Genomic DNA, 19,205 nt, shown 5'->3' with positions numbered 1-19,205 from the left:
AAGTATCATGCATCTTGATCCACAGAACAAGAGAGAGAGATAATTGTCCCCGAACCCCCCCCCCCCCCCCCCCCCTAAAAAATCATTTTTTTTTTTGGTGTAAGTGTTCATGTTACATTAAAAATGCAACCTCTGTCTTGTCTGCTGTATGAACACATGTCGTCAAAGTGGCCCGCATGCGCAGAAAAGACGACGTCACAGCCGACGTTGTGTTTGCGGAAGTAAATGTGTCGGGGCATTCAAGCGATTAGGTAGCAGGTAGAAATAAATACAGTATTTGGGGAAAATTATGAGGCGAGGCTTTATCATCTCGTTTCATGGAGACATCACTAAAGATGACGTCACGTCATAACCGTGCGTAAAAAATCAATCTATCTGAGCCGTGGCTGAATAACTACGATCGCCATAAATGTCCACTTTATGCTTCACGTTTCAAGTGGGATTAAAATAAAGTAAAATATAATAGTCAATAGTGTTACTCACAACAACTTTGCAGATTCGATCCCCCTGCTGCCAGCACTTTCCCTCCGCCTGCGCAGAGCGCATCTTGGTCTCGTCAATGTCGTATATAGTATATGCGACCTGGCCGTTCAGACCGCGAACGCATTGGAAAAGATCGGATACGTGTCCGATCTAGGACCACATATGAAAGCGACCCAGGTCGCATTTGAAAAAATTGGAATTGAGCTGTTCAGACTGTCATAAAAAAATCTGATATGGGTCGCATTTGCCTGCGGTGTGAACCTAACGTTAGAGGAAAGACACACAGCTGAAAACTTGGCTGCTCTCCTGCGGAGTGTGATGGGTACGTAGGCACTAGAAAATAAAGCTGTCGCCTGTGTGCATGATAATGCACCTAACATATGGCGAATGAGACCCTGCTGGACTGGGAGTCGGTACCATTACTCATTACATTATTCATAATAAATGCCATGCATTGAATTGGAAAATGTATCAGAAATGTATTTCTCTTTCAATTGTTCACCTTTATTCAGTCAGTTGTTGTTATATCAATAAAATTTAAATTAACAAACTGTCCTGAATGTTTGGGCTGAAATAACCCCTAAATACACACGTTTGCATTTTAAACTTTGAGTTCAATATGTATTCAAATTCAAGTTTTCTTCCTCATAGACTAGTCGACTAGTCGCAAATACAATTTGAAATTAGTCGGCGGGCAAATTAGTCGAAATTCCCATCCCTAGTAGAAACTAAGTACAGTGGTACCTCTACTTACTTACTTACTTAATTGATTCTGGAAGAAATTTCTTAAGTAGACAATTTTGTAAGTAGAGACGTGTTTTCCATGTAAATGCCCTAATCCGTTCCAAACCCCTCAATATTCAGACATAAATGTTTTATAAAGCATAAAAATGCATCAAAACATGTAACAAATACATGTTACAATTAGATTATTGCACAATAAATGAGAGTTGTGCATGATGTAAAAAAAACAAAGAATAGAGTGAAGAATAAAACTGATGGTCGTTTACTTTTTAATTGCTGTCCTCATCGCTTTTTGCCCTCTTTGCTTCATGTTCTCTCTCAGAAGTGGTTTTTGCCTGGCGTTTTGTAAAGAACTGATTTAATAACGTGGCCACTGTCATATTATTTGCCGAGATCAACCAAATGCTTCCCGTTTTCATACTTTTCTATTTTCTCTTGCTTCGTTTGTATGGACAAAAAAACAATTTTCTCCTGTTTTTCTTTTCCTTGTTTCTAATTCACGTCAAACTATCGGAACACCTCATGGCCCGAGGGGCAAATGACGAGGACGCTGCATCGACATATTTATCACATATCTATCTATCTACCTGTCTATCTACACACATAGACACATATGGTAGAGGTCCCTCTTAGCCAATGGAATGCCAGTCTAGCCAATGGCAGAGCAGCTATGAGTATGTTGCGCTCAGGAAACTCCGGAGCTGCGAGTGGCAGCCCATGCTATATTTTTATCTTTCGTATCTTGAAATTTCTTTCGTTACAAGAGGCAATATTTTCCTTTTGAGGTGTTTCGTAACTTGAAAATTTCCTATTTCGAGACGTTCGTAAGTAGAGGTACCACTGTATAGTTAGTGCTATGCACGAAACGTGGCATTCATTTTGTTCTGAAAAAAGATGAAAATTTGATTTTTTTTGTTTTCATCCAGATGAATTAAATGTTCTGTGCAGATGAATTAGTTCTAACAAGTGATGTTTTTTGTGTACTTTTTAAAAGATCTCTGAAATCATACAGTATTTCCTCAAACATTGCAAATGTGTTTTTTGTGTATTGCAACATTGTTTATTGAGTTGACACTGTACAGAATAATGTGTAACCTTTGAGTCTTGTGTGTTGTGGTGTGTTGTAGGTATGCCGCAATGAAGAGCAGATTGTTACAAAGCTGCAAGAGCTAGAGTTGGACAACTTGCTGGTCCAGACCCTCAGGAAACAGGCCATACAGTTACTCGAAGGTACTCCAATCAACAAACATTGGACATGTACTTGTGTTACAGCATTCGTCCCATATCGTGCATATTCTAAATGCAAATATACTCCTCTCCTTAAGTATTGGAACAGTGAGGCCAATTCCTTTATTTTGCTATAGATTGAAAACATTTGGGTTTGACATCAAAAGATGAATATGACACAAGATCAACATTCCACCCAGATACACAACAAACATTTTTCATGCGTGCAAAAGTGGCGTATTCTGCAATGGACTACTTGAGAATGAGTGCTATCATCGGAGATTTTGGACTGATATCCTACATAAATATCGGATCGGGACACCACTATTTAGAACATTATTGAAACAATAAAATGATCCCTGTTTCCACTCAGGTTCAGATTTGTTGACTGTGTACATTTAAACTGACAAAAGTGTAACCAACTTGAGAGCTGTCAGTATGTGAAAGGCCAGCAATTGCTAGCAAAAAAGATGAAAGAGGAGGGGAACTCAGTCAGATGCCATTAAACAAACACTGGCCGTAACCAGTACAGGCAGGAATGATTGTGTTTGCGGAAAACTTCATGAACAGAAATACAGAGATTGCAGCAGATGATGCAAACCGCTCATTAGCAATCTAGCTAAAAGTACAGACACAGCCTAAAAATTCTGGTACAAATTTCTATGTACTGATGAGTGAATGATTTACATTTTCTAACAAAATGGAAATGCTAAAGTTTGGATAAAGCATTTGCTCGTGCCCCCAAACATACAAGCTAATTTTGAAAACCAGTGAATGTAATATCATGTCCTCAGCTTCTTGTGTGCTCACTAACCTTCAATGATGATGTAACGTGATGGTAGCAGCAAAATCAACTCAGGAATCTATAGAAAAACTAGGTTTAGATTATCCAAGTCAATCTCCAGACATAAACCCTACATGGCATGTGTTTTACATGTTAAAGAGGAGACTGAAGGGAGAAACCACTCTAAACGAACAACAACCGAATGAGGCTGCAAAGAATGCCCGCAGAAGCATCACAAATGTATTCCGATGTCCCAGGCATGATATGGGCTTGGCAGGTTAAGGATTTTCAACTAAAAATTACATTTGATTCACTGTAATATATTTTTAGCCCATCTGTTCCCATAGGCTACATTTGTTAGTTTAAAAATGTGCCGTGTCATTACAAATAATGCCTATAAATCATCTTATGCAGGTAATTGAAATTAATATCTGAAATGTTGATGTATCTCATATTTATTTTTTGACGTTAAACCCAAATGTGTTCATACTACAGCAAAAATAAAATCACTAAAATTAAAAACAAACATCTCCATTCCAATACTTTTTGTGGCAAGTTAATGTAAAACACATGTAAAAAAAATTGTTTAGAAACTTACGAATTATTTCTTTTTTGCATCTACGCAGCTGGTCCATTCAGCGGTCTAGGTGAGGTCATCCACAGGGAGAGTGTTCCAATGCACACTTTTGCCAAGTACCTCTTTTCTGCCCTGCTGCCACATGATGCAGACCTGGCATATAAAGTGGCTCTCCGCGCCATGAGGTCAGACTTTTTCACCGCTCTGCTTGTAATCTTGTGAATTGTATGAACCTGAAGTTGCGCTTTCTCTTCTTTAGGTTGCCAGTTCTGGAGTCATCTGCAGGCTCCGGGGATGTCGGTCACCCTCATCATGGCATTTCCATTGTTCCAAGTAGATACCCACGCTGGTTCACTCTTGGGCACTTGGAATCACAGCAATGTGAGCTCGCTTCGACTATGCTAACTGCTGCTAAAGGTAAAGTCATAATTGTAACTAGAAGAACCAGTGTCAAATCAAGATTGCATGCCAAAATTTGAATTAACACCACCTTTGCACCTCATCTCTAGGTGATATGTTGAGATTGCGGACAGTTCTAGAAGCCATCCAGAAAAACATCCACTCTTCTTCCTTAATCTTTAAACTAGCCCAGGATGCCTTCAAAATAGCTACACCTGCAGATAGCCCACCAGATATAACTTTGCTCAATGTGGCCTTGGAGCTCGGACTTCAGGTAGTGTGTGTGTGGTTTTGTGTGCGCCTGTGCCTGTGGGTGTGCAACTGTGCATGTGCACGTGCACGTGTCCTGTATGTGCCTGTGTGTTAGCGAGTTGTTGGACTTTTTTAACTATGATGTGATGAGGTTTGACATAGATACTTAAACAGAATGAGATCCAGATAAAACAAAGCAATTGTGGACCCCGGCATATAGTACATACAGCATACTGCATATGTATATAATACTTACAGATTCTATTCAAACATTATTCAGTATGACTATTTAGATAATATTTCCCTGTGTAGGCGAACAAAATACATTTTACCAATGATGATGAATTGTGTGTGGGGGTGTGGCGGGGGAAAGTCAAGAAACCAAAGTGAACAGAGACATACAACTCTTTAGATGTTGCCCGGGCATGAAGGGGAAAGTCACACACAGGTCCAGGATACACAGTTGAACCCTTCAAAGTTATTGTTCCCTTTGTACACAGTTGTCTCCATATTGTCCCCATCATGTTGCAGGTGATGAGGATGACTCTGTCCACTCTCAACTGGAGAAGGAGAGAGATGGTCCGCTGGCTGGTAACCTGTGCCACCGAAGTCGGTACGTTGAATGTTTACCCTCCCCTCACCAACAGCAAGCGAACAAAATCTACCATTAGTTTTGTACTCCTTTTCATATGGACATCACTTCACTTGTATGATTATGTTATTATCTTTTTATGATAACATCCTTGTATGTTTGATAAGCTTGACTTTAAGGATATGTCAGTTAATCAATTTAATAAGGCACATTACACACTGTACTGTAGACAGATAATGACAATGATGCTAATAGTTGGTCACATTCTCAATTAAGAAATACTCTTGTTTTTATTATGGGAAACTCACTCAAAAGAAACCATAAGAAGTGTGATAAAACACATATGCATGCATCCTAAACTCCTGGCCTCTTCTTTAATGCCTCACTTAGGCAAGGCAGTTTTATTTATTTAGCCTATTTCATACACAAAGTAATTCAATGTGCTTTGCACCAGCAAAGTCAGAACACCTACAAGCATTTACAAACACAACAGTTAATGACATTCAGAATCAGAAGCAAAGCAGAGAAAACAAATGCATATTACAAAGATTACCAGAACGTACATTGACACCATTTAAACACATTAACAGGAACATTTCACAAATTTCAAAGTAAAAAAATAAAATTAGGTTTATAAAACAACAAAAAGAGAAAATGACTTAAAGGAAAAAAATGAAAGCAACGTTTTTAACCTGGATTCAATAGCATTTACACTCAGGGCTGACACAATATTGACCAATCTAAAGTGTTGAAAATGGCTTGCTCCGATGCAATGCTAATGGTTGGTTGAACAAACTTTACATTTTTTGGGTCTGCTGGAGTGACTGGAGGTACAAAGTTTTGGCCCAATGCCATCAATATACAGACTAAACAGATGGGGTGCAAGGAGTGACACTTGAGGGACCCCACATGTCATGGCCATTCGAACAGATTGAAAACTTCTCTGTTAATCACAAACTAACTCCTTTCCTCCAGGTAGGACCTGAACCATTTTAATACTACCCAAGTTTCCAACCTGTTCAGCAGTATATTATGATCATTTGTATTAAATGCTGCATTGACATCCAGTAAGACGATCACAGACAACTTCCCTGTGTCGGTGTTCAATCTTACGTGAGTTTGTACTTCAAAAAATGTCTGTACTGTGATGAGGTTGGAATCCTCTTTGGAATTTATCAAAAAGTCCATTTGAATTCAATAATTAATTGAGTTGATGAAAAACCACTTTCTCCACAATCTTGGTTAAGAGGGGAAGTTTATGGTTTGATGAACATATCAGTAGTGTTTAAAAAAAAATGTGAAATGTCTTTTATGTTCAGTTGTTATAGTGTTTAAAAATGTTCTAAATGTTTTCTTTTATTGGAAGCAGTCCAATTAGTTTATAGTGTATTGTTGAACTAATTCACATAAAACAAATTTGAAGTTTAGTTGTCAGCTATTCACAGCTTTCTACTGATGTTTTAAGATTTTGTCAATTTGTCGTGGTATCGTTTCCTTTTTTGGTCATCCTTTTATGTTACATAAAATAACTGACCAATTTTGTCAGCCACTGCTTGCTGCAAACAAAGTTGTTTTTTTCCCAATATAGTTTCAGTCACTGTCAGTCTTTACATCATACAAAGCTACGGTATGGCAATTGAGACAACTAAACATCAACAAATATGGCCATGCTGCACCGCACCAAAAAGGGTTGGACCAAATTCGTGCTGGTGTGACGAACTGAAAAAGCTGGTAGCACCAGTGCTACCAGTGCAAAAGTTAGTGTAGAGCCTTGCATATTTGTGATTTGCTATTCACAAATGTACCTATTCCTATGTTTTTGTGCTCAGGCAAATATAAATGTAGTGCTTTGCCACCATCTTGTAGCATCTGTAGGCACTTATAAATCTGTATTAATCCTTCCATTGGCAGCAGGGCTCAATCCCTATCCCCTGCAAATAGTGGTACAGTATCACACAAATATCTTATTCCGTTGCATCTGTCTCTGTTGCTCCCAGGTCTTCGTGCTCTGGTGAGCATTTTGCAGAGCTGGTACACGCTCTTCACACCCACCGAAGCCACCAGTATCGTTGCGGCCACCGTCATGTCCCACAACACCATCATGCGCCTCAGCCTGGATTACCCCCAACGAGAGGAGCTGGCCAGTTGCGCAAGGACGCTGGCGCTGCAGTGCGCTATGAAGGACCCCCAGAACTGCGCCCTCTCAGCTCTGACTCTCTGCGAGAAGGACCACATCGCCTTTGAGACGGCCTACCAGATTGTGATCGACGCGGCGTCCACCGGGATGACCTACTCGCAGCTCTTCACCATCGCCAGGTACATGGAACACAGAGGGTACCCGCTGCGCTCATTTAAACTGGCCTCCCTCGCCATGACCCACTTGAACTTGGCTTACAACCAGGACACACACCCAGCCATTAATGACGTTCTGTGGGCCTGTGCGCTTAGTCACTCCCTGGGGAAAAACGAACTCGCCGCCATTATTCCCCTGGTGGTGAAGAGTGTGCACTGTGCCACTGTGCTGTCTGATATCCTGCGGCGGTGCACCATGACGGCACCGGGTCTCGCCGGCATTCCCGGCAGAAGAAACTCTGGGAAGCTGATGTCAACAGACAAGGCGCCTCTGCGGCAGCTCCTGGACGCTACGATCTCGGCGTACATCAACACCACGCACTCTCGACTGACACACATCAGTCCGCGGCACTACGGAGAGTTTATTGAGTTCCTGAGCAAAGCGCGGGAAACTTTCCTTTTGGCGCAGGATGGTCACATTCAGTTTGCCCAGTTCATAGACAACCTTAAACAAATCTACAAGGGCAAGAAGAAACTCATGATGTTGGTCAGGGAACGATTCGGTTGACCCCAAACAACCCCACTTCCATAGAGGGATCTTCCACTTCAGGAAGTGGTTCATCTTATATATTTCTATTTAAAATGATTTTGAATTCCTTGTTTTTTTTTACTTCTTAAGTTGAGCCATTTGTTGACTAACATTTTTTGTTCAGTGTGGTGGTTTTGTTTGTTGAATGTGAACCAGGAAGTGTTCGGGGTGCACTGTTCTACTTCACTGAAACTGCTAGAGAAATGGCTCGACATGTCAAAGATAACCAACAAAACACAGCTTCTTTACCCACTCCCAACGAATGTTGAATTACACATTTGAAAAAGAAAAAAAAAAGTCATAGGATTGTGAAAAGCAGAACTAGCTTTCAAATGTATGTGGCATGTGATACAAAAACCAAAAGATTAGTTGGACAGGCTTCTTTGAGACTGAAAAAACTCGGAAGAAGTGGGTTTTACAAGTGGAAGAAACTTAAAAAAAAAAAAAAAAAAAGGAGCCCACTGAGGATGACAACACACAGTGTTACTATCATACCTCACCTGTATTATTTATCAGCTTTAACATCCCTGTTGATAAATTGCCTTGCTTCATTCAGGGCCTATAAATAGAGAGGGCAAGCCAGAACAACAGTGCGGTGAAAAAATTCCAAAGACCTGACCAAAACCAGTGTAGACCAGCTCCCACATATGTTTATTTCAAGTATCGGAAGTGCTGTTCTACTTTAGGATCCATGCACATAAGTATGATAATTTGGAGTGAATATTCTCCCACTAATCTAAATGATTCGGACTGTGTGATGATGTTCGCACCCAATTTCAAGATTTTACTGTTTTTAGCATTATACTGCATAGTCGAGCCTCTGCGTTTTCCTTCACCAAGCCGCAAAAATGTCGTCTGGTATTCGGTTGCAAAGTTTGAGATATATTTGGACCTTGTTGATATCAGCCACCGTTCCCTCTGCCTCTAGCTGAAGTTCTCTTTCCATCATAAGATCTTTTGTGGCAACTTGAGAATTTCCCAACTAAACTTCCTCTTTGAAAGTAGTAAATATAGTTGCTTTGGTTGCTTGGTGACACTTGAGTGACACTCAAAGAGTAGCAGCCAGGAAAGGAAGGGGACTTGTCAGAGATCAACAAAACAACTGGTGGAAAGGATTGGGGGGGAAATAATTCTAAAGAACACATTCTTATTATATTTGAAAAGCCTAAAAAATCTTAAACAGCACTAACAATATATTGTTGCATCATATATAATGTGCTTCTAAGACTACTTGAAATCTCAATATGGGCCAGCATTTTTTACATTTTCCTGATAGATTCAATGTCACTCTAAAAACAGTTGATAGTTTTAATTTGAGCTGATGTTATTGGCATTATTGGAACTGTGTTCATTCTGCAGCTAGAACGTTAATATTACTGGCCGAACGAAACGTCATTGTACAAGCACTTCACACAAATACCTCTTCAGTAAGTTCCTGCCGGTTTCAGCATTTAGTTTGTTTATTTATTGATGTTCGCTAACTTTGTATGACGAAGAACGGCAGTCATAAAGCCTGACAGGAGGATTAAAAAAGGGACATTTTCTTGCATGCTTTTTTTATTACATTCCATCAGAGGTGATCTTCCATGTCACTGGATCCACGATTTTTTTTTTCTTCCGTGTTTTTAATTGAAGAAACAAGAGAATTAAAAAGAAAACAAGAGGCTAAACTTAGTTCTCAGGGACATCACTTAATGAAACAAAACAAAAAAATAGTAGCAAAAAGCATTTAAGATATTGTAAATATTAAAGTGTCAATTCAGAAAATTGTAAAATTCTAATTATTTATGATAAGTATGTTGTGTTGTTTTTTTTTTATTTGTTTTTTTGGGGGGTGGGAGTGTACTTGAACTGTTTTGGATGTGGGGGATTTGACAGCATTTTTGTAAGAGCAAAGACTTTTCTCAGGTGCTCCAGTGTACATTTCTGTTTTGCTATATTTTACTGTTATTGTTTGTATTTCTAATTTTTATTTTATTTTTTAGATTTGCAATGTTAAAAAAAAAGGAAAAGAAAAAAAAGCAGCATGTAAATTGAGGAAAATGGGCACAGATACATACTTAAACCTGACTATGCAGAACCACTTGGATGGGCTTCTAAAGATGTCCCCTTAAGTGTGCAAGATGAGACGCAGTTGACTGAACCACTATTAGAGAGGCGGGCGGGGTAAGCAACCAAGCCAAGGGCCGGCCTGCTTTACAATTGGACAATGTACAAGTAGCTGACTTGGCTTTGTTGCAAGCATATGGATGAGAGCTAAACATTTAAACTGGGAAAATGCCTTTCTGACCTATCAATGTACAAAGTATTTTTGCTTTACTTCTTTGTGGGTTTGATTCAATCAGGACTCAAAAGCCTTTAGTGTCTTCTCACGGTGTCGTCATGTGGTGGCGCTTATACCTGTATAAGAGTGAACAACACCTAACCGTCACAAAAAGCAACTATGAACAAATGGGATGGCCTTTTGGATGACCTCAATTCCTTGTTTTTAAACTATTGTTTTATATCTTCTTTTGTCAAATTGTTTAGTCATGGGCCCATTCCGCAAGACATTAGCCTTGTTGCGGCCACCTTTAATAAGCATTGGTGACATTGATGTGCTGCAGTAGACTTGATTTAACCCAATGCAGCATCATTTAGAAAATGCAAACATCTGCATGAAGAAAACCTCCATTAAAAGAACACATGACTGTGGCATGTACTTGCTCCAGTTGCTTGAACAGGAAGCTCCAGTAAGCTGCCTTTACCGTGATTTATCTTGTCAAACCGACAGCATCGTGACTTCCTCCCTCTAGTTTTGTCTGTTTACGCTTGCAGGAGGAAGAGGAGCTTCACGTATTTTTCCCTCACCATTCTTTTTTTTCTTTCTTTCGTAGGAGAGTACTATTTGCTGGTAGCATTCATTCACTAGTTTCACCGACTGTTTTCCCATTTGTTTTGTTTTGGATTGTTTCTAACTTAAGGGAATATTGAAAGTGTTTGTTGCTTCTTTGTGCTACTGATTATAAAAAGGTATTTACAGTATTTGTTGCCACAGAAGTATGATAGCTTAACATCAACACTTTTTTATTTGTATTTTTTTTTTTGTGCAAATTCTTGAGCTACTGTCTATAAAGCAAGAATTTATTACTATTTATGTATCGCTACTACCATTTTATATTGATTTGTGTTGGACTCTGAGTGCTTTTCTATGAATAAAGTGTGAAACACGTTACACAGAATTATTTTGTCTTATACTACTACATCTGTTAAAAAAAAAAAAAAGGGAACATTTAAATCACACTTCCAAGATTGATAGTTAATTGAAAAAAAATCAAACACATACTAAGGAGACACAGACTGGTATTTATGGCCACTTTGTATTCATGCTTCTCCTGCAGTGGTCATGATCTGGATGTCCAGGATCAGAGCATCAGTCGGCTATCTAGTCAACTTTATAAAAAAAACTCAAAAAATAACCACAGCTGGAAACAAAGTGCTGTGAGTGTGTACACAGATGAAAATCAAGTATAAGAAATTAAAAACAATTTAACAAACAAAACACTAAAACAGATACGGAGTTTTAAACTGAGTTGAAAGCCCAAGAATGAAAATGTGTTTTAAAAGGGTGAGCGGGGCTTCTCCAACATGCAGAGGACCAGAAACCCAGAAGGCTCTATCCCCTCTGACCATCCATCACCTTCTGCCTGGTCCTTAATATCTCTTGAAACTAGTAATCAGCTGGCCTGAGACACCAGGTAGTGATGTAGGGAATCGTGATGGAGTATCTTAGAGAGGGAAAGCCAGGCAAGACCATTTTAGCTTTGGCTGTCAAATCTGTCAGCAGAGTTTGAGAGTTTCCTTTTTTACTAAAAAAAAGAAAAATTGTTTGAAGAAAATAAACTTTAAACCCGAGACACATAATTTCTGATGATAGCACCTAGCATACCATGATAGCAAGTGGTATAATAATTGAACCCTGTGGAGCTGAGAGCAACTCAGAACTACCAAGACTCACCTAAAAACAGTCCAGAGCGCTATCGCTCTTGACAATTTTTCGTGAGACACTGTGACTGTAAATGTAACGTTCCAGAGGTGCTTGATTGGACTGGGGCCAGTCAACAGCCTTTGTCATCCGGCGACGATACACACTCTGGTCAAGTGAGGGCAGGTGTTGTCATTAACCAGAAAGAACCCAAAGCCCACTTCCAAACTTTTTATATCAAGAACCTCCTGAAGAAATACTTGGCTGTCCGGGTTAAAAGTTATGTTCAACTTAATTGCAATTTAGAAATGTATTGTATTGGACTACAAAGTAAAAAATAAATAATTACCGGTATGCAGTCCGGTATGCATTATGCGCAGTTTGAACATTTAATTTAGTGATTCTTCCGCATCCCGCAAGTACCACACTTTGAGAAACACTGGAATAGACAAAAAGTTTACGTTTGTCACAGTCACGCCTTTGGCCACTGTCATCTTCAATTAACCTAGCATGCATGTTTTTGGAATGCGGGAAGAAATCCATGCAAGCTTGACAAAAACATATAGAAAGCTCTGCACCAAAATTTGAATCCAGGACATTTGAATCCCAAGCAGACGTGCTAGCCAAAGTTCCCCTCTACCCCTACCTCTTTGCTATGTCAAAAATGGAAAATGTTTCTTAAAGTTGCCTGTAGAGTGACCCTAGATTATTTCCATTCATTTATATGTTTGTTTTTTTTTAAATCTTAACAAATTTGAGCATTGCAGAAACACTGTGTTCAATTTTAGAAGGTTTCTCTAAACTTGTACGAAGATAAAACTACATGAGTCACCATTAGGTCTGTACATCATTTTCTGAATTTAATAAATGATCATCGCGGAAACAACAAAGCACAAATAGCAAATGTTTAACTTTATAAATGAATCTGGTTTGAGTTCACCACAGTTTCCAGCTGTGTTTGAATGGCATCTTCATGCACAATGATTTGGTCTTGGATTGGGAACACATTTTCAGTAGGACTGGCAATCTTAGCCTTGCAATATAAACATACAGAAACTTTTGGGAAATGGATCCCAGTGTGTGTGAACTGCCATCTACCAACGTTGTTGGTTTTTGTTCTGTTCTGACTCTTGAAAATGTTAACTCTCTATTCGTGAACAATATGATCAACAGACAATCCTGATTTCTAGTATCTGCTGAACATTTCTTTAGGTTTAATTATGGTAGGCAAAAACAATACCTGCTCACTTGTATCGTGCTCCGGCTCCACCTTCCCGGAGGAAGCACCAGAGACCCTGGGGGTAAACATGTAAATTGAAGCTGAAAGCCTGTGATATTTTCTTCTATTTCTAAGAACTTTTGGCTAAAAATGGATTGTACTGGTCAATGCTAGATCACTAGCGAATAAAGCTTTTCTCCCAAATGATTTATTCACCTCCCGTGGATTGGATTTCCTTCGCGGAAGTGAAACTCGACAGTCGGTGACTCCTTCACTTTCTCTGAACTGTGCGTTAGTTGTTGTGAACTAGTGGCTGCAAAAACGTTGTCGAATGGGTCTTGATATTGCCCTCATCCTCAAGCTTTCGATTGAACTCAATTGAGTTTGGTCGCTCTCATCCCGTCCTTTGTGTAGAGATATTCTGTCCTTCTAAGTACAATACTACAAGAATTTCATCAATTACTTCTCCAATCTTCTGACAGGAGGAATTAGGCCTAAATATGAGCGGGATTTAAGCGTAGGAGAAATGAACATTCACATCTGTTGTCCTCACAAAGAGGCTTTTTAAATGTCATTGATGCTCATCTCGTGCAGTCTGCTCCTGGTCCTACACAACAATCCGGACACACTATTGATCTTGACTTGCCTTTTCGTTTACCCATCTGTATTGTTGAATATATTAGCCAATCTTCTCCGATGATATGTCTCGTTTATATCAGGTTTCTCTCCAATGTAAAATTGCTAAACAGTGTGCTCCCACTCATATGCTTAAACCTTCCACTGCTGCTTAGCTCTCAGCTGCCTTTAGTACTGCTGTTGCAAGTGTCAAAGGACTCTTGTTCGGTTTTAATACAGAGGAGATAACCTCTCTATTCCTTTTCTCTTGTCAAAATGTACTTCATACTGTCACTTCACTTCAAAATATTTTTTCAAAACCCAAGACTGAACCATGGCTAAATCTGAATACTGCTTGACATCAAATAGGAGTAGTGTGGAAAAGCTGAAAAAAACTCAAATTGAAAAAAGGATCAACTACAGGTGTCTTATGATCTAAAGCAAGGGTGGGCAATTGCGGTCCTCGAGGGCCAGTATCAAACTCAGATGAAACCCTCCTATAAGTGACTCTGTTATGTTAAAAAATAAAATAAAATACTGGAGAAAATTGTACTTTCAAAAAAAGTTGGACAACTGTAGTCTTTATGCAAATGGTATTTTTGAAGGTTTCCAATCAGGTTTTAACCCCATCCACAGCAACACAGCTGCACTTTTAAGTGTTTTAACTATTGATACTGGGGACTACATTGTTCTTATTGTTTTAGCCTGCGACACAGTGGACCACAATATCGTCATCTTTCTCCTGGAACATTCTGTGGGCATCAGTGGCACTACTTTTCAGTAGTTTTGGTTTCATCTATCAGATTTTTTTTTTCTGTTAGTCTGGTAGTTTGCATCTCTTAAATATGGAGTCCCCCATGGTTCCATTCTTGGGCCTATCCTCTTCTCTCTCTATTTCATTCACTTTTTTGGCTATCATTAAATATATGGCACCGTGTTACTTTGTTCCTTATGTCAAACTCACTGTAACTAATCTGGTGGTAAAAATAGACAGTGAAAATAATAAATGGATCAAATAGATTATTATATTTAATGAAATAGATCAACAGATAAAATTACACTATACAATAAAATCTGTTTTGTTTTCGTATTTTTTTTTGGAATGCCCGCTATGTTGGTGTTAGTCTGTCTTAGATCTGTCGAATGCAATTGGGAGAGATGCTGTACGTGTTCCAGACGTGCCTCATCTCAGAGGTGGTCTGAGGTTCTCCACTCGGTTCCACTCTCTGTGTAGCCCTCCCCCTCCACCCCAGAAAAGCATTATACTGCGATAAATTCAACATGTTTCACCCTTCCAAGCAACCAGATTAGAACTAAATGAAGCACATGGAGGCTGATGCACTTTCATCAATCTTTCACTCATTTATCTCTAATCAGAATATTTTTCTTCTTTTCCTCCTTCACCGCCCCCTTTTACATTCATTACAGATTTCTGCAGAGCCATAAAACTAGACAATCAGGCCATCAAGATGTGCTAAGTGCACACTGAGTGTGTGCGTGTGTGTGGAGTAAATTCATCACAATCTGCGTGTGCAGAACTAGATTGATTGGGCCACAGTAAATGAGCAGATTTATATTATCTCAAAAGAAGTAGAAGGCATTTCTATGTGCTCTTTCTCTCTCACATGCACCCTGAATTGGTTGCCAGCCAATCGCAGGGCACACAGAGACAAACATCCGCACTCACAATCACACGCAGGGGCAATTTAGAGAGTCCAATCAACTTACCATGCATGTTTTTGGAATGTGGGAGGAAACCGGAGAACCCGGAGAAAACCCACGCGGACAGGGATCGAACCCACGACCTCTGAACTGTGAGGTGGACGTGCTAACCAGTCGACCGGCCTTCCTGAATAGCGGCGTTTGACTGTAAATGCATGTTTGAATGCAGATAACATTTGTATACAAGCAGCTTGGATTTGAGGGTAAGATTTTTGCACAACATTGCTGAAATTAGTTGAACTAAAGAGAACACCAAAGTTCACTAGTTTCATTGCGATAAAAACCTTGGCCTTGACTTGAATATTTTGTTAAAAACAAAATGATTTATTGGCTTGGCCTTCTTGTAGACATGGTCATTGTGCAGTTTTCTATTCTGCACACACTGTGCGCATGCCTGACTCAGACAAAGTGGACTGTGTGTGCATGTGTGTGTGCACGCGGCTGGGTGCGAGTGTGTTTGGGGGTGGCTCCTGATAAAGTACTGATAATAGTGTCCATCCATGGCAGATGATGTACAGCCTGCTGTCTCTCCAGGCAGATTGGATTTTCTGGTCTTCTGATTTGCTGAGCGATTGGGCCTGGCCCTCCCTCAAACGTACACACAACCACACACACGCACAAACGGACGTCCTTCAATCCAGATTTCATTTTCTGTGGAAAATATGCACAGAAAAGTCCAGAAGCGCTAATACACACACAAGTATCAACATACTGTACATATAAACACGGAGTGTGCATATTATTTTCCTCGCAAAGCCTTTAAAGGCAACTTGCACGTGGAAATTGATCTCCATTTCTAAAGAGCAGCGATTCATTGTTATACCCGTCTCTCTTCTACACACACTGTCACTTTGTTCCCCGGTGACCCATTGACACACCCCCCAAGATGATTCTCTCTTACCTGACAACAATCAGCCACACTTTTTGTACGGTTGTCTCTGCTATTTGCACAAAAGAGGCCACAACAAAGGCCTGTGTGTGTGTGATGTGTTTACGGTACTCAAGCAACACAAAAGCAAGAGATGAATGAAAGCCCACCTTCATTTAAGGAAGAATCACTCTTGTCCATACACATGGTTATGAATTCAGATGCTTTAATCTGTGTGCGCGCGTGTGTCTGTGTGTGCGTTGCAGCTCTCTTGCTTGTGGTCATCAAGCCTGTCCTTGATTTGTTAAACAGAACATCAATAAAGCAATGACAAGTGTCACCTGTTGGGGAACTGAGACTGTCAAAGTTACACAATATTTTTCATTTTCCATCGATTGCTTTTGCCATATGTAGCCATTTAGGGATTTCTAGAGAACATAGTAGAAAAAAAAAATGTGTCCACCTTGAATTCCAATTTTTATTCCACAGTTGTTGTCTACATTTTTTTCATAACAATCTATTCATTGTCGTTATTTCATTGCATTTCTTTTAGTTGAACTGCTCCCAGTTGTATGTGGGAATGAGACTTCTTTATTTTGTCCAATGAGATTACATCCTATGCCAAATCTATCTAATCTGCCCAGGGCCGTCCTGCGATTAGTTGTTCAGAGCAAGCCAAATTCGACATGCAAAACATGTCCATTGCTATGTACACACATGAATACATTTCACGATCTGCATCTCTGGTGAATGTGACGTTCATTTTTTTTTTTTCATCTCTAAACATTGATTCTGAATTGCTCCAGTTCATTATTGTGTCCAGTTACGTTTTGTTATATTGTAAAATAAGAGCTGTATGACAAAAAGTCTGCTTTTAAAAAGATTTTTTATAAACACGTAATGTATTGTCTGGTCACAGGTGCAGAAGCTTCAGCAGGGGAACCCAGACTTCCCTCTCCCTAGCCACTTCGTCCAGCTCTTCCATGTGAATCCCAAGGCGTTCCCAAATCAGCCGGGAGACAGTCCCTCCAGCGTGTCCTGGGTCACTCTACGGGGTCACCGAGGATGCGTCCATGAGGCACCCTAACCAGATGCCCAAAGCCACTTCATCTGGTTCCTCTCAACATGGTGGAGCAGTTGCTCGACAATGGCATTAATAATAATAATAAGAAAAAAATAGACAGTGGAAGAAAACAAAATTCTTTCAGTCTCAAAATACAATTCCCATGAGTATTTGCAGTCGAAGAAGCCTTTGGATTCCAACACAACAACAACCCCAGAAACAACAACCGGATTTAATGGAATCTGCTTATGTGGTGTTCTCAGCTGCGGCCTCACTGAGAAAAACACTATTTGGGATTAGGTGATCTTGGTTTGTAAATCCTCCTGTAAAACGCCTCCACCCTGATTACACTGATATCTCCCTCATCCTTTATTTGGTTCATATTAATGTAAATGACAATTGTTTACCTCCAATCCGTTTTACAGGGTGTCTTGCTGCATTGAGAAAACCCATACAGACACGGGGAGAAAGTGCCAACTCCACACAGGAAAGTTGGGGCCAGAATCGAACCCACGACCTCTGAACTGTGAGGCGGACATGCTAACCAGTCGACCACCACGCCGCCCTACAAAATTCATGTGACATAAAATCATTTTTGGTAGACAACTACTGGGTAGCATTTTTTGTATGAAAAGTCATGAACTAAGAAAAAAAGCATGTCCGTTGCATGTCTGTCATGTTTGCGGTGCCGCAGCAGGACTCCAGTTTATTTAGAATGTCACTGTGCCATCAAATGGCATTGTCTGATGAAACGGGAATAAATTAGAGAACTGATGAAAGTTATCGCATGTGAAGGGGAAATTGTGGAGCCCATTCTGTGGGAACTAATGGTACAGATTTCTCTGAAAAACTCACACACCAATTGCATTATACAGTACAGTTAATATGATTGTTGACTTTGATGCTTCACAGCATTAAAATGAATGAATATTATGCTCCCTGTTCAATGAGTAAAGTGAGAAAATAAACTTCAAAAGCATGCATAATATACTGTATCCCCGTGAGTGTTGACTGGATCAGCAAGTCAACAAATAAATCCAAACATAACCATACATTCCTGTGCAGTAAGAAAACAAATCAAATTGAAGCTGGGTTCAGTGCTCTGTTCAGCCTCCCCCCTCAACCCCTCCCCATAAAAACGGATCCCACAGTGACAATTCCCCTGCTGGAACTATTTGGCCAACCTTGCATTTTTCACCAAAGCTGCTTTTAAGATGATGCGCTTTCACCGAATGTGTTACAGCTTAAAGCTTGATCTCCACTTGTATTTCTGAGCTTTTGAGGGTACTTGGAAGAGTACCATTGCGCCATTAATACCGATGTTATGTCTTTCAACATGAATGTGTTTGTCATGTACACATACTTGCTGGAATGGGGTCATCCCATTCAAAATGCAAACACATAATCCACTCCCACCAGATTGATATATTTGAGATTAATAGAAAATCTTGTCCTAGAAAGCCATTTGTTGATACTCAAAAGCTATGTAGGATGGAGAGAGGATGATTTAATGTACATATTCTGTACAGGACAGAGACCGCGGTTTGTTTACTCCGCTCTATGGAGTTTAAAAGTTCTCTCTATCTGGGGCTTTCATTGTTTTTCACAGGCCAAATTAGCATGTGTTTGGTTTATTTCACTTTTTACGTACCGGTAACTTTTTAAATGAGGTTATATTATGTAAAGTACTGAACGTTGTGCAAACACGACCGAGCTCCTGAAAATGATGGCTTTAAATCCTAAATAGTAAATGACATGGATGGATATTTTTGAGACACCTTTAAATTAATATAAAGCCAATGGTCTACACTTGAA

General features: G+C 39.7%; 1 protein-coding gene across 1 annotated transcript in view; it reads left to right on the top strand.

Moving 5' to 3' along the window:
• Positions 1-11,153, top strand: part of zswim5 (zinc finger, SWIM-type containing 5) — a 76,391-nt gene extending 65,238 nt beyond the window's left edge. Inside the window, exons 11-16 of the mRNA XM_086043549.1 lie at positions 2,355-2,457; positions 3,865-4,000; positions 4,075-4,232; positions 4,325-4,488; positions 4,998-5,079; positions 7,056-11,153. Coding sequence (XP_085899675.1) covers positions 2,355-2,457; positions 3,865-4,000; positions 4,075-4,232; positions 4,325-4,488; positions 4,998-5,079; positions 7,056-7,918 — 1,506 coding nt within the window. The 3' untranslated portion in view covers positions 7,919-11,153. The remainder of the gene's footprint in view (positions 1-2,354; positions 2,458-3,864; positions 4,001-4,074; positions 4,233-4,324; positions 4,489-4,997; positions 5,080-7,055) is intronic.
• The last annotated feature ends 8,052 nt before the right edge of the window (positions 11,154-19,205 follow it).

Source organism: Filicampus tigris, chromosome 10 (genome assembly GCF_054856515.1).
Source record: "Filicampus tigris isolate MCC_2025a chromosome 10, RoL_Ftig_1.0, whole genome shotgun sequence".
Taxonomy (NCBI): Eukaryota; Metazoa; Chordata; class Actinopteri; order Syngnathiformes; family Syngnathidae; genus Filicampus; species Filicampus tigris.
This window is presented reverse-complemented; position numbering and strand designations above follow the sequence as displayed.